The sequence below is a fragment of the Oncorhynchus nerka genome, linkage group LG4 (genome assembly GCF_034236695.1).
Source record: "Oncorhynchus nerka isolate Pitt River linkage group LG4, Oner_Uvic_2.0, whole genome shotgun sequence".
Taxonomy (NCBI): domain Eukaryota; kingdom Metazoa; phylum Chordata; class Actinopteri; order Salmoniformes; family Salmonidae; genus Oncorhynchus; species Oncorhynchus nerka.
In genome coordinates this window covers 59,654,382-59,676,391 of record NC_088399.1, presented here as the reverse complement: position 1 = coordinate 59,676,391, position 22,010 = coordinate 59,654,382, and the positions used below count along the sequence as shown (strand labels likewise).

The 22,010-nt window shown below is 45.3% G+C and overlaps 1 protein-coding gene across 4 annotated transcripts in view; it reads left to right on the top strand.

Annotated features, from left to right (window-relative positions):
- Positions 1–22,010, top strand: part of samd12 (sterile alpha motif domain containing 12) — a 122,037-nt gene that overhangs the window by 29,291 nt on the left and 70,736 nt on the right. For all 4 annotated transcript variants that reach the window (XM_029658010.2, XM_029658011.2, XM_029658012.2 and 1 more), the window contains exons 2-3: positions 2,698–2,894; positions 12,587–12,716. In XM_029658010.2, the coding sequence (XP_029513870.1) occupies positions 2,698–2,894; positions 12,587–12,716 (327 nt within the window). The remainder of the gene's footprint in view (positions 1–2,697; positions 2,895–12,586; positions 12,717–22,010) is intronic.

Sequence of the window (22,010 nt, the reverse complement as noted above, 5' to 3'; positions counted from 1 at the left end):
AACACAGCGCGCATCCAACCCGGAAGCCAGCCGCACCAATGTGTCGGAGGAAACACTGTGTACCTGGCGACCTGGTTAGCTTGCACTGCGCCCGGCTCGCCACAGGAGTCGCTAGTGCACGATGAGACAAGGATATCCCTACCGGCCAAACCCCCCCCCTAACCCTGTCGACGCTAGGCCAATTGTGCGTCGCCTCATGGACCTCCCGGTCGCAGCCGGCTGCGACAGAGCCTGGGCTGGGATAAAGGGGTTAAGGTCTGGATTCAGCACCACTTTTCTTTTCCAAACATTGGTTAAAATAATTAGGAGCCGTAGTGCCCCCCCGTCGCTGTCCCTTTGGTCTGGAAGAAAAAGTCAGTTCCACCAAGTCCACAATACAATTGGCACATTCATTGAGGAAGAACTTGAGGGCCTCTAGGGCCACCCTGGTGGGGGATGTTTAGTATATAGACTGGTAACATCAAAAGTACACAGAATAGAATATTCTGGTATATGGCCCACATATTTCAGGAGATTAATCAAATCAAAAGTCTCTGGTATACGTGGGGAGAGCGATCACCCGGGGTTTCACTAAATGGTCTACAAAGGTAGAGATATTCTCTTTCAGAGATCCGTTACTACTCACAATGGGCCTGCCTGGTATAGGTGGCATCATGCTCTTGTGAATTTGGGGAGAGAGTGTACATGACCAGGGGGTTGTCAACTTTCATATACTCATATTCTGTCTTTGTAATTTTCAGCACTGCGTTCTCAGAATGTCCTTGTCATAGTTTGCAGCTTTTTACATCACTATTGCACCTCTGTCGGCATGTTTTTATCATCATGCAGGAGTCATTCTTGAGTTCCATAAGGGATTATTTTCCTGCTTTGGACATATTGTGGAATAACTTGTATTCTTGTTTCTTAGCCAGGAGATGTGTTATGTATCTGTCTCAACGAGGCAGCAATAGGTTTCAAGGGGGACTTATTTTGGGTGGTAAATATTTGCTAAATGCATTTTCCCTTATGTCTTCAAAGCGAGAGTCAAGTTCATTGTCATTCAGGTTATCAATTGGAAGAGCATTAGCATGCTCCTGTCTGGTTACTAGTCTCATTCAATAGATTTACATTGGCAGGTGTATAGGGGGCAAACCCATTACCCCAAAACTCAGTCACTCAAACTGCGTCACTCAAAAGCTCAGTCACTCAAAAGTCTATAACTGTATCAGTCATTGGCCTGTGATGTTGGGACAAATGATGAACATGTATCAGATATAGACCTGTTGGACAATTTAATTACTGTGCTCCGTGTGTGTGTGTGTGGGGGGGGGGGGTCGGGGGGGGACTTCGGGTGTTGCCGTCTTCCTGCGTTATCCTCTCCAGCATTTCTTGCTTGGAAAGCGGGGTGGGTGGTGGTTGTGATGACGGCCTATTCGATGATGTCGTCCATCGGGATTCTCCAAAAAAGAAGACGCTCTTAATTGGTCACTGGAGTCAGATGTGAAGGGAGGATGATCGCCACTAGGATTATGGCTGGGCTGGCGTTTACCCTTCCAGCTTGCTCGTGGGAGAGTGTCTCCGCCATCCCTCCAGAAATGCACCTTCTGCTCCGTGTAGTTTAAAAAAAACATTTTTTTTAGCTTGCTTGGCTTTGTCTCCAAGTTTGTCATTCATTTTTTCCCCACGTTGATCAATGTTCTCTTTTTTTTTGTCCTTTATTGGTGATCTTGCTTTCTAGATCAACATTTAGCTGTATCATTTGATCTCTAATCATGCTCAATTGTTCTGACTTCTTGTATGGTCAGAGCCATTAAATCAAAGGAGTATTTGTTAAGAATCTCGCACCATCGGTCACAAAAGAAGGGGTTGTTCAAACCAAGAGAAGGTGCTTTCTGTATCCATAATCCTCGTGGAATTATTTTATGCCTTAGATAATCGCTCAAGGTGACTGCATGATAATTACTGTTGTGCTTCCCAGCCAAGGGAGTGGGCTCACTCACAATTTTGCCTAAGAACACAGCCATGAATAAAGAATGGTACCAACACATTCTCTGAGAGCAACTTCTCCCAACCATCCAGGAAGAGTTTGGTGACGAACAATGCCTTTTCCAGCATGATGGAGCACCTTGCCATAAGGCAAAATTGATAACTAAGTGGCCCGGGGAACAAAACATACGATATTTTGGGTCCATGGCCAGGAAACTCCCCAGAACTTAATCCCAATGAGAACTTGTGGTCAATCCTCAAGAGGCGGGTGGACAAACAAAAACACGCAAATTCTGACAAACTCCAAGCATTGATTATGCAAGAATGGGCTGCCATCAGTCAGGATGTGGCCCAGAAGTTAATTGACAGCATGCCAGGGTGGATTGCAGAGGTCTTGAAAAAGAAGGGTCAACACTGCAAATATTGACTCTTTGCATCAACTTCATGTAATTGTCAATAAAAGCCTTTGACACTTATGAAATGCTTGTAATTATACTTCAGTATTCCATAGTGACATCTGACAAAAAAAATTATCTAAAGACACTGAAGCAGCAAACTTTGTGGAAATTAATAATTGTGTCATTCTCAAAACGTTTGGCCACGACTGTACACTTACTAAGTAGCAAGATGATGGTTGGTTCACAGACACACATCTATACTGTACACATTGGTGTCCTATAGTTTATTTAACCTTGTGTTTGTCCCCTCCCTCCCTCTTATCTCTCCCTGCAGCTGTCCACTGCAACCTGACCCAGAATGGGATGGACCACCAGATGTGCCCGGACGATGTGACCTCTCACCTGGAGGAGGAGCCTCTGGACCAGGGTGCCATGCTGGACGACGACAGCCCCACCTATCAGGACGTGAGCCCCGGGTACCAGCGCCGCTCACCGCCCCAGCGCTCCGTCTCCGAGTCAGAACTCTCACGTGTAAGAACGGGGACTTCAGTGCCGTCTTCATCAACTCAGTCCTCGGGATCCACTAGTCGTTACATATATTTGACGTATCCTAAATCCAGCACACCTGGTTCATAAAAAAAAAACGCTTGCTGATTAGTTGACTAGTTTTCAGGTGTGCATGGTGTTGGAGCACATTAAATGTATGGTACGGCTGGTGTGACCCGAGGACTGGGTTGAGAAAGGCTGCTCTAACAAATGTCAGGATGGGTACCAGGCTGGGGTGACCACTCACCATAATCATTGGTATGTAATAGATTTGTAGGTGAATTTTGGGATATTAGTAACGTGTCCCATCTTTCGCCGTCCCTTGCTAATTTTCAAGGAATTTCAGATCTGTAATTCTAACAGACAATCTTGAATTCAGCAATTACTTACTACACTTTCTGGCACCTAACCATTGCTTGATCAGCCAAGTAAATACACAACTTTTCAAATGAACTCCCTTGACAGCCCTTATTCAATGTTTCCTGAGAATGACTTGTTTAGATTAAAGGTTGTCATCAGTGGAGAATTTTATTTGATTTCCTCTCTAAAAATGGCATCCTGTCGAAACAGCAGATCTGACATTTCCTCCTTTTTCTGCCTCTGTCTCTGAAGGGAGATGAGAAAGAAAACGACAGAGATAATTATCTGTCAAGCTGACTGCCTGGAACTGCTTTCACCCAGACAATATGTCCTCCAAGAAGCCCTATGTAGCTACGCCTTTGAAATGTAGAGGAACAACTAGGCTTGGGCAGATTTTAATATTGTCATCCTTCTCTTATCCCGGGATTTAGTGAAAACGAACATGAACTAAATGGCAAAGACAGGCAAATCCAGCTCATAAAGTTATACAAGCATAGCTAGTAGCTACCGAATGTCATTTCCGATGAGTGTGGACATTTACGAGCAAGAGTGAACGAGAGAAATTGTGCAAATGAACAAAGTTGTGATGCATGCTTTTCTGATGGAAGAGTAGCATGTGCACACGGAGGAGAGAACTCTAGTAGGAAGCATAGGGGGAAAAAATGTCAGCTGTGCAGAACTCATCCAGAACTCTCTGACTTCTGGCAGAAAGCCATTATAAGATATCTGACGGCAAACATTTTAGTAGTGAATTGCATACATGTGTAACTTCATCACCTCATGTGCGCCGCACAACAGAGACTCACTATAGATCTAAAAATCTATACACTCCCGTTGTGCGATTTACTAACAAGCGTGTGACTGGCTCAACCGTTCTGGGGAACTATGGTAAGCTTCATAATGTGACAGGTGACATGACAAACCCACTCTGCGCTTTACTTGGCTCATCACGCTCTAGCAACTCCTTGTGGTGGGCCGTGCGCCTGCAGGCTGACGTCAGTCGTCACATGAACAGAGTTTCCACACATGCGGCTGGCTTCCGGGATAAGCATGACTCAACATTCATCTCCTTAGCCTTTTTAAAATTTATTTTTAAGACAAAATCTGTGGACATTATCTTATCTTTTTTTTTCACCTTTTATTTAACCAGGTAGGCTAGTTGAGAACAAGTTCTCATTTACAACTGCGACCTGGCCAAGATAAAGCATAGCAGTGTGAACAGACAACAACACAGTTACACATGGAATAAACAATAAACAAGTCAATACACAGTAGAAAAAAATTGTCTATAAACATTGTGTGCAAAAGGCATGAGGAGGTAGGTGAATAATTACAATTTAGCAGATTAACACTGGAGTGATAAATGATCAGATGGTCATGTGCAGGTAGAGATGCTGGTGTGCAAAAGAACAGAAAAGTAAATAAATAAAAACGGTATGGGGATGAGGTAGGTAATTTGGGTGGGCTATTTACCAATGGACTATGTACAGCTGCAGCGATCGGTTAGCTGCTCAGATAGCAGATGTTTCAAGTTGGTGAGGGAGATAAAAGTCTCCAACTTCAGAGATTTTTTGCAATTCGTTCCAGTCACAGGCAGCAGAGAACTGGAAGGAAAGGTGGCCAAATGAGGTGTTGGCTTTTGGGATGATCAGTGAGATACACCTGCTGGAGCGCATGCTACAGGTGGGTGTTGCCATCGTGACCAGTGAACTGAGATAAGACGGAGCCTTACCTACCATAGACTTGTAGATGACCTGGAGCCAGTGGGTCTGGCGACGAATATGTAGCGAGGGCCAGCTGACCAGAGCATACAGGTCGCAGTGGTGGGTGGTATAAGGTGCTTTAGTAACAAAACGGATGGCACTGTGATAAACTGCATCCAGTTTGCTGAGTAGAGTATTGGAAGCTATTTTGTAGATGACATCGCCGAAGTCGAGGATCGGTAGGATAGTCAGTTTTACTAGGGTAAGTTTGGCGGCGTGAGTGAAGGAGGCTTTGTTGCGAAATAGAAAGCCGACTCTAGATTTGATTTTAGATTGGATATGTTTGATATGAGTCTGGAAGGAGAGTTTACAGTCTAGCCAGACACCTAGGTACTTATAGATGTCCACATATTCTAGGTCGGAACCATCCAAGGTGGTGATGCTAGTCAGCCGTGCGGGTGCAGGCAGCGAACGGTTGAAAAGCATGCATTTGGTTTTACTAGCATTTAAGAGCAGTTGGAGGCCACGGAAGGAGTGTTGTATGGCATTTGAGCTCGTTTGGAGGTTAGATAGCACAGTGTCCAAGGAAGGGCCAGAGGTATACAGAATGGTGTCGTCTGCGTAGAGGTGGAGCAGGTAATCGCCCGCAGCAACATGATTGATATTTTCAGAGAAAAGAGAATTGAACCCTGTGGCCGGACAACATGCCCTCCAATTTGACACACTGAACTCTGTCTGCAAAGTAGTAGGTGAACCAGGCAAGGCAGTCATTAGAAAAACCGAGGCTACTGAATCTGCCGATAAGAGTATGATGATTGACAGAGTCGAAAGCTTTGGCCAGGTCGATGAAGACTGCTGCACAGTACTGTCTTTTATCGATGGCGGTTATGATATCGTTTAGTACCTTGAGCGTGGCTGAGGTGCACCCGTGACTGGCTCAGAAACCAGTTTGCACAGCGGAGAAGGTACGGTGGGAATCGAGATAGTCAGTGATCTGTTTGTTGACTTGGCTTTCGAAGACCTTAGATCGGCAGGGCAGGATGGATATAGGTCTGTAACAGGGTGCCTCCCCCTTTGAAGAGGGGGATGACTGTGGCAGCTATCCAATCCTTGGGGATCTCAGACGATACAAAGGAGAGGTTGAACAGGCTGGTAATAGGGGTTGCGACAATGGCGGCGGATAGTTTCAGAAATAGAGGGTCCAGATTGTCAAGCCCAGCTGATTTTTATGGGTCCATGGGGGGGGGGGCTGTTGGCCGAGGTTGGAGTAGCCAGGAGGAAGGCATGGCCAGCCGTTGAGAAATGCTTGTTGAAGTTTTCGATTATCATGGATTTATCGGTGGGAATCAGTCAACTCTTCACATGTAGCATAAAGTACAACACTTATTAATCACAAACTGCATTTTCAACCATGCGCATTGTACAGTATCTGCCATTTGAGTTCATGACTTTGATACCCTTTTCACACTACTGAGCCAAACCAACTCGAGCCAGGCTGTACTGCTCTGGCCAGGCGACACATTCCCCTCGATGCTGGAACATGTTTGAAAGGACAATAAGAAAAGAAAACGTCGGAGCCATCACAGTACGGCGCAGTTCTGCCTATAGAGGAACTCTGTGGCTAAGCAACGGCATCGACTGAAAGCATGACCTTTGTAGAGCATGGTGCCTTCAACTCCAGGATAATGGGTTCGATTTCTGGGACCACCCACCCATAACATATATGCACGCATGACTAAGTCAAATTGGATAACAGCGTCTTCTAAACGGCATATATGATCATGGAAAATCAAGAGACCCTACAGATATCATTCCCAAAGCAATATCTTACTTTTGTCTTACACACACATTAACTCCTTTTGCCCTGCTGTGTTATGGACCCATATTGACTTCCGAGGTCAGGGGAATGAAAAGCCAGCGTTGTTTATGCACGTTCTTTTGATGTGGCCCAATGAAGTCTGTCTTCACGCTGCTTGTAAATCCAATTTCTCAACCTGGAGGCGTCTTTTAAAGAAAGCGGTTATTAATTCACTCAGAATAGCGTGTCATTTCTCCCTCCCAGCCCGGCCTGCGTCCACATAGCGACAGCCTAGCCTGCCTTATCCCCGCAACGTAATGGAATAATTAGTTCATTTTCTTTTCTGTTGAGCTTTGGGAGAGAGCGAACTAATAAAGGGAGAGAAACAGCAGGCCCAGGCAATGCCTGACGCAACGCTGGACTAGTTAATTAAGTGAGCTACGAACGGAGATGGGGCGAGAACAACACTGGGGCTCGACGTCTCAAATGACCACTCAGTCAGTGTGACACTAATGGCTATTCCCTCCCAACAGTGAGGAAATGTATCGGAATGATGGAATGATGCAGTGTGGTATTGGATTGGTGCAGTGTGGCCATGTATTCGCTAGATGGCGCTGTATGTTTGTGAATGCCAGAGCTGTGTAGTGTACTAACTAGGCTACACAGTGGTGGAGCTATGCTAACACTACAGTACGAGAGCTCCTTGAATGCCTTTAGATTCTTGTAATAATGGTGTTACTTTGAATTAATGTAAGTAATTAATTCACTATCGCTCGGTAAGGCTTTTAGTATCAATATTAAGTATCCTATTAATTACACCTGGTAGTAGTCTGTGTTGCTGTGGGTTTCATTTTCATGGCTTTGGCAACTGACATCCTTAAGGTGTTTCTGTTTTGAAGTTGTCCTTGCTCTGTTGCTAAGGTAACATGTAAAATACATGAACTGCGTAGTGTGTTAAATTATGCCAAGGACAGATTGACTGTTTTTGTGTGTGTGTGTGTGTTTACGAGCTTGTGCATGCAGACATATTCTCAATTTCTCACTTAGAAATAAAGCTGTCTTTTTCTCGCTCTGCACACCGGCGCTTGTCACTCAAATCTCTAATTGGCCCAGAGTCTCATGAAGTTCTGTGGATGATTTCCCTTTGTTTCTCCCTCTCTCTCTCTCTCTCACTCACTCACTCACTCACTCACTCACTCACCTCACTCACTCACTCACTCACTCACTCACTCACTCACTCACTCACTCACTCACTCACTCACTCAGCCTCACCCAGAAACACTGCTCTGTGTTGCATTACAGTACTATGAAATACATGGATGGCTATTGATTCAGGAACTGTTGCAGTTCCCCCTCCAACCCCAGCGAGCTCACCCTGTGCGGTGAGCATTATACACACTCACTGCTGAGCAGTAGAGTGAGCAAAGCCAAATCCTCTCTCTTGGATGACATACAGTACCAGTCCAAAGTTTGGACACCTACTCATTCAAGGGTTTTTCTTTATTTTACTACATTGTAGAATAAAAGTGAAGACATCAGAGGTATGAAATAACACATGGAATCATGGAGTAACCCAACAAGTTTTAAATCAAAATGTGTTTTAGATTCTTCAAAGTAGCCACCTTTTGCCTTGATGACAGCTTTGCACACTCTTGGCATCCTCTCAACCATCTTCACCTGGAATGCTTTTCCAACAGTCTTGAAGGAGTTCCCACATATGCTGAGCACTTGGTATATGCTGTTTCCCTTCACTCTGTAGTCCAACTCATCCCAAACCATCTCAATTGGGTTGAGGTTGGGTGATTGTGGAGGAGATGTCATCTGATGCAGCGCTCAATCTCTCTCCTTGGTCAAATAGCCCTTACACTGCCTGGATGTGTATTTTGAGTCATTGTCCTGTTGAAAAACAAATCTAGTCCCACTAAGCGCAAACCAGATGGGATGGCGTATCGCTGCAGAATGCTGTGGTCACCTACTCTGTGTCTCACAAAGGCACGGCGGTTGGAACCAGAAATCTCAAATTTGGACATATTTCTACCGTTCTAATGTCCATTTCTCGTGTTTCTTGGCCCAAGCAAGTCTCTTCATCTTGTTGGTGTCCTTTTTAGTAGGGGTTTCTTTGCAGCAATTCAACCATGGAGGCCTGATTCACGCAGTCTCCTCTGAACAGTTGATGTTGAGATGTGTCTGTTACTTGAACTCTGTAGCATTTATTTAAACTGCAATTTCTGAGGCTGGTAACTCTAATGAACTTATCCTCTGCAGCAGAGGTAACTCTGGGTCTTCCTTTCCTGTGGCAGTCCTCATGAGAGCCAGTTTCATCATAGCGCTTGATGGTTTTTGCGACAGCACTTGAAGAAGTTTTGGAAGTTCTTGAAATGTTACGTATTGACTGACCTTTATGTCTTAAAGTAATGTCGGACTGTCATTTCTCTTTACTTATTTGAGCTGTTCTTGCCATTATATGGACTTGGCCTTTTACCAAATAGAGCTATCATCTGTATACCACCTCTACCTTGTCACAACACAACTTATTGGCTCAAATGCAGTAAGAAGGAAAGAAATTCCACAAATGAACTTTTAACAAGGCAGTCCTGTTAATTGAAATGCATTCCAGGTGACTACCTCATGAAGCTGGTTGAGAGAATGCCACGAGTGTGCTAAACTGTCATTTAAAAAAAAATGTTTAGGTTAATACATGATTCCAGATCTGTTATTTCATAGTTTTGATGTTTTCACTATTAATTCTACAATGTAGAAAATAGTCCAAATAAAGAAAAACCCTGGAATGAGTAGGTGTCCAATGTTTTGTCTGGTACTGTAGGTCCCATTTATGCTTTGCGAAAACCAAACACTGCGTTCCACAGTAAGAACCTTATACCAATGGTCAAGCATGGTGTGGTAGTGTGATGGTTTGGGGATGCTTTGCTGCCTCAGGACCTGGATGACTTGCCTTAGAGATGACTTCCTTCTATTATCTGAGAATTCTACAGGAGAATGTCAGGCCAATCGTCTGTGAGCTGAAGCTGAAGTGCAGCTGGGGTCATGCAGCAAAACAATGATCCAAAACAGACAATCAAGTCTACATTTGATGTTTTGGAATGGCCTAGTCAAAGTCCAGACCGAATCCCAATAGAGATGTTGTGGCAGGACATGAAACGAGCAGTTCATGCCTGATAAAACCCACAAATGTCGCTGCGTTTAAAGCAGTTCTGCACGGAAAGAGTGGGTCAAAATTCCTCCACAGCGACTTGAGAGACTGATCAACAACTACAGGAAGTGTTTGGTTGGAGTCAATTGCCTTAAAGTATTTGCCCCCATTCTAAATTCTCTACTTTTGCATATATATATTTTTTATATACTGAATCAGATCTTCAATGCAAACCTAAAATTGAGATAAAAGGGAATCTGAGTGAACAAATAACAATGACACATTTAATTTCATAAACAAAAGTTATGCAACACCAACAGTAATGCCCCCGTGTGAAAGTCATTTCCACTTTCCACTCTAACTGGTTGTGCCACCTTCAGTTGCAGTGACTCCAACCAAACGCTTCCTGAAGGTGGCACAACCAGTTATTGAGTGTAAAGTGGAAATGACTTTCACACTGGGGCATTACTGTTGGTGTTGCATAACTTTTGGTTATGAAATAAATGAAATGAAATTCGTATGTGATATTGGTGCCCTTCTATCTAATTTTAGGTTTGCGTTGAAGATCTGACATTCAGTATAAAAAATATATATATATGCGAAAGTAGAGAATTTAGAATGAGGGCAAATACTTTTTCACTGCACTGCTTCCTGTAGTTGTTGATCAGTCACACACAAACACACACACCTTCTTTCTTTCTCTCCCCTTTCCTCCCTACTAGCTCATCGTAGTGTTTCTGGCTTAAGCCATCCAGAGCTACACTAGCTCATCGTAGTGTTTCTGGCTAAGCCATCCAGAGCTACACTAGCTCATCGTAGTGTTTCTGGCTAAGCCATCCAGAGCTACACTAGCTCATCGTAGTGTTTCTGGCTAAGCCATCCAGAGCTACACTAGCTCATCGTAGTGTTTCTGGCTAAGCCATCCAGAGCTACACTAGCTCATCGTAGTGTTTCTGGCTAAGCCATCCAGAGGTACACTAGCTCATCGTAGTGTTTCTGGCTAAGCCATCCAGAGCTCATCACTAGCTCATCAGAGTGTTTCTGGCTAAGCCATCCAGAGCTACACTAGCTCATCGTAGTGTTTCTGGCTAAGCCATCCAGAGGTACACTAGCTCATCGTAGTGTTTCTGGCTAAGCCATCCAGAGCTACACTAGCTCATCGTAGTGTTTCTGGCTAAGCCATCCAGAGGTACACTAGCTCATCGTAGTGTTTCTGGCTAAGCCATCCAGAGCTACACTAGCTCATCTTAGTGTTTCTGGCTAAGCCATCCAGAGCTACACTAGCTCATTCGCCGTACTGGACCATATGCCCCAGGCTGCTGGTCAGGGTTAATTGGTGGCGAGCTGAGCTGTATTTAATGGTTAACGTGGGTTGTTGTTGCAACGCCATCTTCTCCTCAGCGGAGGTCTCCTGTCTCTTCCGTCTCTGCCGATTTGGTGTCTCTGTGGCCTGCCAAAGCAGGCACGTCGGTCGTCTGTACTCTAACTATACTTGGCACTGGGAGAAGGACAGTCTCTCTCTCTCTCTGTCAGTCAGTCAGTCACAGTCAGTCAGTCACAGTCAGTCAGTCACAATCAGTCAGTCAGTCAGTCAGTCAGTCAGTCAGTCAGTCACAGTCAGTCAGTCAGTGACATAACGGGGAATGTGGTGGGTACTGTTATGCTGGCCTAGCCGAGGTGGAGGCATGTTATATTGCTATGCTGCACCACACAGCGAGCCGCTGCTGACTGGAGTGGGAGGGAAATGGGAGGAAGGGGGTGGATGTGAAATTTTAACCACCTCTCTCGGTGGGTAATTTGAGTCGCCCCTCAATCAAAACGAAGCGATGCCAGCACTTTCGCTACAGTGGCGGCTTGTTCAGCGGGACGCACACTGAATGCCTGAGGGATTAGGCAACATATGAACTATCAACCTGGCTGCATGGTGTTGTCTGTCAAAGGATTTATAGTATGTCCCATTTGGTCTGGTAAATAGTGCTGTACAATGATTCCATTAGTTCTTCTTGTGTAACATGCATATCCGCTTATTACCATATCTGTAGACAATGCTATATCATTGGTAAGGGAAAGGGGGAAACCTAGTCAGTTGTCCAACTGAATGCATTCAACTGAAATGTGTCTTCCGCATTTAACACAACCCCATCCGAATACTGGCATGTACTGTGTAATTTCTAATCCTCTGAAGACTGGCATGTACTGTGTAGTTTCTAATCCTCTGAAGACTGGCATGTACTGTGTAGTTTCTAATCCTCTGAAGACTGGCATGTACTGTGTAATTTCTAATCCTCTGAAGACTGGCATGTACTGTGTAATTTCTAACCCTCTGAAGACTGGCATGTACTGTGTAATTTCTAACCCTCTGAAGACTGGCATGTACTGTGTAATTTCTAATCCTCTGAAGACTGGCATGTACTGTGTAATTTCTAAGCCTAAGGCCTACATGGTGTATAAGCTAGCTACTCTTGTGTATTGCTGTCGATTTTACTGACCTGCAGATCTAGTCTTAGGAACTGTGCCATCCGGATTATACAGATGGCCCTTTTATCTGCATTGGTTGATATTGTATTGTTTGTGTGTGCACTGTATATGTACAGTCTGTGTTAGTACTGTATGTGCCATCTATTTTGCACCTATAAGTCATCTCTTGTCTTTCCCCTCCACGCAGTCGGGGAACGTAAAGCTGTCCAAGCCGGTGGCCCTGTGGACCCAGCAGGACGTGTGCAAGTGGCTGAAGAAGCACTGCCCCAAGCAGCACCAGATCTACAGTGACTCCTTCAAGCAGCATGACATCACAGGTGCGTCCGCCACAGCCTGAGTCTGTCTGTCTCGTCGCGGTTACTGTTGCCACCGTCGCCATGTCAATCATCCCCCTAACGAGCCCCTCCAAGGTCACACCCGCCCACCCGCCAACGACCCGCCTGCCGCATAATGACGAAGGCTAATTGCCACGCACTCAACCTCTCGGAGCACGACTGATTACATTAAGAATGTTTATTTGCAGCTCGCCGTGACTGGCGAAATTGAGCACTTCACCCATAATGCACTTAGGCCGTGAGGAAACCGAGGTCGCTGGGGTTAAGGGCTCAACCGGAGCACACGCCAGCGGCGTTCCATTAAGGGGTAGAAAATGATAGCTGAAAAATGCTACTTTCCATTAAGATTAGTAGGAGCTGGCGACGTACAGTAAGAATCCCAATTAGCCCATGTCAATAACATGTACATAAAGAAATAAAATAGCAAATGATGCACTCTGTAATAAATAAAGAAAAGGGCCCGTTTCATCCATCTCATTTTGCTCATGAGAACCATCACCACGAGTTTGGCTAAATTCAAACTTGGCAATAAACTTAGGTTTAAAATAGTAGATAATCTTAGCACGTTGTCTCTAAATATGCATTTCCTCATTTAGCCCGCCGATAATGAAACAAGCACATGACCTAAGATGTTGTCTCACAATTAGTGTAATGACCTGCGGTTGTGAGATGTTTTTGTCTCCGGATCAGAGGAGTGGATAAGGGGTTAACCACCGGCCCAATTAGCGATAACGATATGCACAAAACACGCTAGTTAATTCCCCTCGTCATCCCAACCCGCATGAATTAACAGACTGCAATTAAAACAGGCCAGGCCATACCAATCGGGCTCACAATGCAATTTGCATCCCAAACATGCAGAAATATCATGCGTAATTTTTTCACTAGATTAGATTTAACTAGAGCAAGCAAATCATGAGGAATGTAGTATTGTGCTTGAGTACCACACTGTGTACACAAACTAGTAGAATAGGAACAAGTACTGTGTACACAAAACACAACGAGAAAGACCTATTGAGTCCCACTGGCCAAGGCAATGAAATTGAGTTGGAAAATGATAATGCTGTGCGTGTGGTTAGTTTCTGGTCTGATTAGGAGAAGGCCCTTTGTTTGATAGGACTTTTTTTTTGCTATGGTATCTATGGTAACAGAGTAGTAAGATAATATTTCAACAGTCAGAGAGAACCCAACGCTCTTGTAGGAAGTCAATACTACCAATTTCATTGGTCTTGGCCCACTGGTCATCCTTTCAGAAGTAGCAAATCAATACAGGGCACCGAAACCAAATCATAACTCTTACACGTCCCTTATTTATGTCCCAGCTCTGACAGTGTAAGATATTTTACATCTCAAGGCTTCGCAGCAGCACTACGTTTTCACTGCTTTGAACGACTTCAATATGCAGTTGTCGGTTGCCATCCCCTGCCAGCAACGTGGAGCCAAAGTCAAAATCAATGTTTCCCATCCGAGCACCTCGATTGCCAAGATCCCCCCTCTCTCGACGCTCCCGAAAGACCACCTCCGAGTTTGACATTAACACCGAGCTGTCATTTTAAAATGCATTAAAGCATATTAAGGTGTAATTAGATATTAGTCCCCTAATCTTGTGTAATTACAGAGACTGAGTCGTGGCAGCGAGCAAACAGCATAGTGTGGTAAATGAGTTTAGTACACATTTACTGATACCTGTAAGTGTAATCAGTGGAGAGGTGCACAAACATATGTAATCAGAAGAGGGAAGTGAAGGGGTTGGCGTCGATTGAATCGCACTCCCCTGTCACGGAGCGGTGCATTGAATGAATTAGAACATGGTGATCCAATGGCCTCCCACTCCAGACAGATAAAGAAAGGAATTGGATTAGATATGAGACAGTTGGGCAGTGTATCCCAAATGGCACCCTATTCCGTATGTAGTGCGCTACTTTTGACCTATAGGGGCCCATATGGCTCTGGACAGAAGTAGTGCACTATGTGGCAGGTAGCCTAGTGGTTAGTGCGTTGGGCCAGTAACCGAAAGGTTGCTAGATCTAATCCCCAAGCTGACAAGGTAAAAATCTGTCGTTCTGCCCAGTGTTAACCCAGTGTTACTAGGCCGTCATTGTAAATAAGAATTTGTTGCCTAGTTAAATAACTTGCCTAGTTAAATAAAGGTAAAAAAAAAAAGATTTAAAAAAATGTAGGGAATAGAGTGCCATTTGGGACACACACTTGCAGTCAAAAATGTAAAAATGTAAGAATCAAATCATCTAAAGTGACTGTAGAGAAATTGTGACGTTTTTAACAGCATTGGTTCTATTCAGTGGTTCACCTCCGTAAGAGCATACTGTAAGAAGGATAGTAGTCTTTTATTGTAATATCGAGTGTTTTGATGTATCACCAAGTGCTATTGGAAAAACCCTGACTGCTGCTTAACCCAGTTGCACATGTTGCACACCGCTTATAAATGTTGTAAAAGGTATAAGCTTGTCACACAGCCAAGTTCCATCCTGTAAACATCCCCTCGTTTTTCCTCGGTCCATCTCTCCCTTTACAAATCACAGTGGCACATATTACACAGTGGCAACCTGTGAGCCACCTACTCAGACATGTTCAAATCACAGTGGCACATATTACACAGTGGCAACCTGTGAGCCACCTACTCAGACATGTTCAAATCACAGTGGCACATTACATTTACATTTAAGTCATTTAGCAGACGCTCTTATCCAGAGCGACTTACAAATTGGTGCGTTCACCTTAAGACATCCAGTGGAACAGCCACTTTACAATAGTGCATCTAAATATTTTAAGGGGGGTGAGAAGGATTACTTTATCCTATCCTAGGTATTCCTGAAAGAGGTGGGGTTTCAGGTGTCTCCGGAAGGTGGTGATTGACTCCGTGAGGGAGTTTGTTCCACCATTGGGGGGCCAGAGCAGCGAACAGTTTTGACTGGGCTGCGCAGGAACTGTACTTCCTCAGTGGTAGGGAGGCGAGCAGGCCAGAGGTGGATGAACGCAGTGCCCTTGTTTGGGTGTAGGGCCTGATCAGAGCCTGGAGGTACTGAGGTGCCGTTCCCCTCACAGCTCCGTAGGCAAGCACCATGGTCTTGTAGCGGATGCGAGCTTCAACTGGAAGCCAGTGGAGAGAGCGGAGGAGCGGGGTGACGTGAGAGAACTTGGGAAGGTTGAACACCAGACGGGCTGCGGCGTTCTGGATGAGTTGTAGGGGTTTAATGGCACAGGCAGGGAGCCCAGCCAACAGCGAGTTGCAGTAATCCAGACGGGAGATGACAAGTGCCTGGATTAGGACCTGCGCTGCTTCCTGTGTGAGGCAGGGTCGTACTCTGCGGATGTTGTAGAGCATGAACCTACAAGAACGGGCCACCGCCTTGATGTTAGTTGAGAACGACAGGGTGTTGTCCAGGATCACGCCAAGGTTCTTAGCGCTCTGGGAGGAGGACACAATGGAGTTGTCAACCGTGATGGCGAGATCATGGAATGGGCAGTCCTTCCCGGGAGGAAGAGCAGCTCCGTCTTGCCGAGGTTCAGCTTGAGGTGGTGATCCGTCATCCACACTGATATGTCTGCCAGACATGCAGAGATGCGATTCGCCACCTGGTCATCAGAAGGGGGAAAGGAGAAGATTAATTGTGTGTCGTCTGCATAGCAATGATAGGAGAGACCATGTGAGGTTATGACAGAGCCAAGTGACTTGGTGTATAGCGAGAATAGGAGAGGGCCTAGAACAGAGCCCTGGGGGACGCCAGTGGTGAGAGCGCGTGGTGAGGAGATAGATTCTCGCCACGCCACCTGGTAGGAGCGACCTGTCAGGTAGGACGCAATCCAAGCGTGGGCCGTGCCGGAGATGCCCAACTCGGAGAGGGTGGAGAGGAGGATCTGATGGTTCACAGTATCGAAGGCAGCCGATAGGTCTAGAAGGATGAGAGCAGAGGAGAGAGAGTTAGCTTTAGCAGTGCGGAGGGCCTCCGTGATACAGAGAAGAGCAGTCTCAGTTGAATGACTAGTCTTGAAACCTGACTGATTTGGATCAAGAAGGTCATTCTGAGAGAGATAGCGGGAGAGCTGGCCAAGGACGGCACGTTCAAGAGTTTTGGAGAGAAAAGAAAGAAGGGATACTGGTCTGTAGTTGTTGACATCGGAGGGATCGAGTGTAGGTTTTTTCAGAAGGGGTGCAACTCTCGCTCTCTTGAAGACAGAAGGGACGTAGCCAGCGGTCAGGGATGAGTTGATGAGCGAGGTGAGGTAAGGGAGAAGGTCTCCGGAAATGGTCTGGAGAAGAGAGGAGGGAATAGGGTCAAGCGGGCAGGTTGTTGGGCGGCCGGCCGTCACAAGACGCGAGATTTCATCTGGAGAGAGAGGGGAGAAAGAGGTCAGAGCACAGGGTAGGGCAGTGTGAGCAGAACCAGCGGTGTCGTTTGACTTAGCAAACGAGGATCGGATGTCGTCGACCTTCTTTTCAAAATGGTTGACGAAGTCATCTGCAGAGAGGGAGGAGGGGGGAGGGGGAGGAGGATTCAGGAGGGAGGAGAAGGTGGCAAAGAGCTTCCTAGGGTTAGAGGCAGATGCTTGGAATTTAGAGTGGTAGAAAGTGGCTTTAGCAGCAGAGACAGAAGAGGAAAATGTAGAGAGGAGGGAGTGAAAGGATGCCAGGTCCGCAGGGAGGCGAGTTTTCCTCCATTTCCGCTCGGCTGCCCGGAGCCCTGTTCTGTGAGCTCGCAATGAGTCGTCGAGCCACGGAGCAGGAGGGGAGGACCGAGCCGGCCTGGAGGATAGGGGACATAGAGAATCAATGGATGCAGAAAGGGAGGAGAGGAGGGTTGAGGAGGCAGAATCAGGAGATAGGTTGGAGAAGGTTTGAGCAGAGGGAAGAGATGATAGGATGGAAGAGGAGAGAGTAGCGGGGGAGAGAGAGCGAAGATTGGGACGGCGCGATACCATCCGAGTAGGGGCAGTGTGGGAAGTGTTGGATGAGAGCAAGAGGGAAAAGGATACAAGGTAGTGGTCGGAGACTTGGAGGGGAGTTGCAGTGAGGTTAGTGTTATATTATATACATATTACACAGTGGCAACCTGTGAGCCACCTACTCAGACATGTTCAAATCACAGTCGGTGTAGGTTATGATGGGCTGGTGCTCATTCCTCGAGTACTGTTTAGGACCCAATCAATGCAATGCAAATGGTCCGGGTGGCCATTTTGATTCATTGTTCAGCAGTCTTATGGCTTAAAAGAAGCTATTAAGGAGCCTTTTGGACCTATACTTGGCTCTCCGGTACCGCTTGCCGTGTGTTATCAGAGACCACAGTCTATGACTTTGGTGACTGGAGTCTTTGACCGTTACCCAGTAGAGGGGTCATTTAAATGGTGTTTTTCACCTTTCTCACAGCTCATCAAATATACATTTTGCTACCCTGTGCGACACCTACCCAAGCACGTTCAAATCATAATCTACACCGACTGATTTGAACGTGCCTGGGTAGGTGTCGCACAGGGTAGAAAATGTATACCCATCTACTGGGCAATGGGCCTAAACAACACTTGAGGAATGAGGACTAGCCCATCCTAAACTACACCAATGTCTCTCCGAGGACTAGGCATTCAGGCTAAAGGCTACATGCTTATTACTGACGCCACTGTTGACCATTTTAGTAAGTTGAAAAATAAACATGATACTACCTGAATATTCTCCTTAGAGGTCTTCACAGGTCCAAAAACTTTCACCCGGAACCGATATGCATAAATAAAAATGAATATAGAGGCCCGTTTCAAATGGACCAAAGGACAACTAGACCCCCTCCGTATAGAGACCTGGTCGAATCCAGACCCGGTACGATCCGAGTGAGGGAAGCAGCAGAAAATGTTTATTTTTAATTTTTAAAGCTACTTTATTAACCGGAGCTGATAAAGCACTAGAGGGAGAGGGGTGCCACTCTAGCAGGTGGGGGGAGGGGTCGTACTGTGAGCGAGTGACATGGGGAGCAGGGAGGATGGGAGGGGAGAGACAAGTGACAGAAACCAACCAACCAAGCCATCTCGCACTATAGCTGCCATAGCTAGGTTATTTATCATCAAATATGATTACGTAGGACCGGTGTTGCATTGCATCAAACTGGGAGACTCTAATTAAGCTAAGCTAACTGAGGCTGCAGTGCATGCGCTTTCTCATCCTACAACTCCGTTCAGAATATTAAGTAGCAACCTGACTGTCTGTTGGCTGTTGGCCGTTTGTAGGCTATCCTTTAAAAGTCATTTTAATTCCATCTTCCATTGATTCCATATCTTCTAACTTTTGCCTCACGGTGTGAGGCTCTATGGATGTAGCCTATTGCTGCTTTGATGACTTATGATTGGCCAACCGCAAGCTACACGCTCCACTCTCATGAAAAGCAAGAGCCATATTATTAATGATACAATTTCTCTCGCTCTCTCTATTGCAGCAGTCTCCTTCTGATCTGTATGGGCCCTTTCGGACAAGTCTGTTAGAATTCCACATACCCACATACCCGTGACTATTAAATGAGATCTGACCCAAAGCTGTGACGTTATTTAGAATTCTGGACCTGCTCGGGTCCTGGATCGGGTCTCTGGTATTTGGGTAGACATGGATCCGTGAAGGCCTCTAATTCTCCTAGCAAATGACCCACCTGGACAGCTGTCGGGTAGAGAGACAGAGGGGATTGTCAGTTAGTCATCCCACTGATGAGGTGATTTAAAAAAAAAATTAAGTGGGCCTTGATTATGTCTTGACGATGTCTGGATCCAAGCGGGTGGATTGCTTGATTATGAGGTTAGATTGATCCCAAGTGATCTTAAGTGTGGAATTCTGAAGGATGCAATTGATCCTCAATGATTGTGAGAAAAACATTGAGTGATACAATGGAACGAACGCATAGTAAGTGATCAGATTGGATCTGAGTGATCTGGAGAGCCACCTAATTGTATGATCATTTGGTTCCTCTCACAAATCAAATACAATGTATTATATTGTTCCTCTGTGCTAGTTAATAAACAACGATTAGTGACCAGATACTGTAGATGGGCAGTGACTCTGCATTAGCATCCTGCTGAGGTTGCAGTCTGTGCATCTGATTATCCCTCTGCTGCTGTGCTTGGCTTCATTCAGGAAGAGGGCTGCAGCCCATTGAGAATGATGCCCCTCTTTTCTCCAGTCAGAAATAACATTAGCATCTAATTTGGAACCGATCTCAGAGCATAGTCCATCTCATGGACATTTGGGAGCCAAGATTTTTTTTACAATATCGTGCCTAGGTTACTAAGAGTTGCATCATGGTCACCGTGTATTTGTAATGTGTGCCAGTAAGCCAAGTACTAGTAAAGGATGGTATACACAGCGTGTGGGAATGTTAACTCTCATATTTACTTAGACAACAGTGGGCCACATTAAATTGGCTAGTGGGCCGGATCTGGCTCACAGACCACCAGTTTTAGACCATTATAGAATATTACGTTGACAAGGATGTATTGCTCATTGCATGAAAGGAATTATTGCATATGTGGAAGGTAACCAGAGACTCCTGAGACATTCAGTAGTCTATACCCACTTACACAGAAGACCCACACATGCAGCTGTGTCTGACGGTTTTATCTAGATCTACATTCTCCCCCTCTATCTCCAGCTCCAGCCAGCCCAGCTCGTACTGTCAAACACATGAACACATGTATGTTTGCTGACTGGAGCCATTTGGAGAGAGTTGGGAAAGTGAGGCTAATTCGCTGCTTTTGTGCCCCTGTCCTCACCCTCTGCTGCTCCACAGAGCAGTAATTAGCATGGCTTTTGGTTCAAACTCGAAAAGGGACAGATCCCGCAGGGGTGTGTGTGTGTGTGTACTCTAAGCCCCATTCATCAAACGCGGTGGTCGACTGTGCCAGGCCATAGATTAATCTGCCAGCAGCCCCACACTGAGGGAGGTCTGCACTCCCCCTGCCCATTAATCTAACGCCTGGTCTGTGGGCTCTGTGTGTGTGTGCACTGTAGGTTTGTATATGTAGATTTATGAATATGCTGACTTGAATAATGTATATTACAGTATCTGTACCTTTTATAGGGGGGAGTAGTCATTTTTAATAGTAACTCATATTTGGATGAGGAGGAGGCAGTGCCTCATTCCCAGGCAGGTTTGGGGTAATGATATAGAGGGGCGGACAGTGAGAGAGGGCAGAGCTAACACCGCCAACCAACAGGCTACAGAGGTAATGATATAGAAGGGTGGACAGGCTACTGGAGAGTGGGAAGAGTGGGAGTGAAATTTAAATCCAATCAATATTGTGCAACTGAAGAGGCAGAAGTGGCTTAAATCATTTTCTCTGTCAATTGGCCAAAGATAAGTGGATACAGGAGATGAAGTAAAAAGGGAGCTTTGTTGTCTGGCAATGTTCCCATCAGACAGAGCTAGAGGAGAGGAAAGTATTACACTTATTCAGATGGAAACAGAAGCCCTCTTACCTTAGCTGGGGTTGAGTCAGACTGCGTGTGCATTAGGGATGGGCACGGTTAATCGAATATCCAGATATCCGAACGGACGTTAGTATTTGATTACTTAAGTGAGTTCATTTTTGGAGTAGACCTATTTTAACAATGAAAACTATTTTTCTAAATGAAATAATCCTTGCAACGTTTTTATAAAACTGTGAGTTGAGCTACTGCTGGGCATTTCGCTGTCCAGGCTGCCCTGACATCAGTATGCTGTTTCCCCCACTTCAAATAGCAATTCTTCTGTCATGGCAAAAATCTCTGTCGCTGTTGCTGACAAATTACCTGAGAAAAGCACCCTGTCCCCTGTTTACCTTTGCGTCATTCTGATCGGTCGAGCAAACTACTTACTATAAGAATTTTTACTATCCGAAAAACTGACATGATATTATTCGAATACTAACATAACCAATCTCTAAATAAAACAATGTTACCTGCCATGATGTGACCCATTAGGAAATAGCTACTCTAACTCCACCACTGTCCCAGTGGTCCTGCATTTTGGGGTCACTGTGCTTTGTCTTAGCACTCCACTCATCCCCAAGTTGTCTAGTCAGTCCTGTACAAGTCTCTTCTTTCTCTACACTCTTCCTCTTTTCTTACTTTTTGTCTTCTCTTTTTTTCAAATCCACGCCCAGTCCCTCTCAACTAGAGGTCGACCGAAAATGATTTTTCAACGCCGATAGCGATTATTGGAGGACCAAAAAAGCCAATACCAATTAATCGGCCGATTTAAAAAAAATAAAATAAATAAATTTTAAATTTAATTTTGAAATGTATTTGTAATA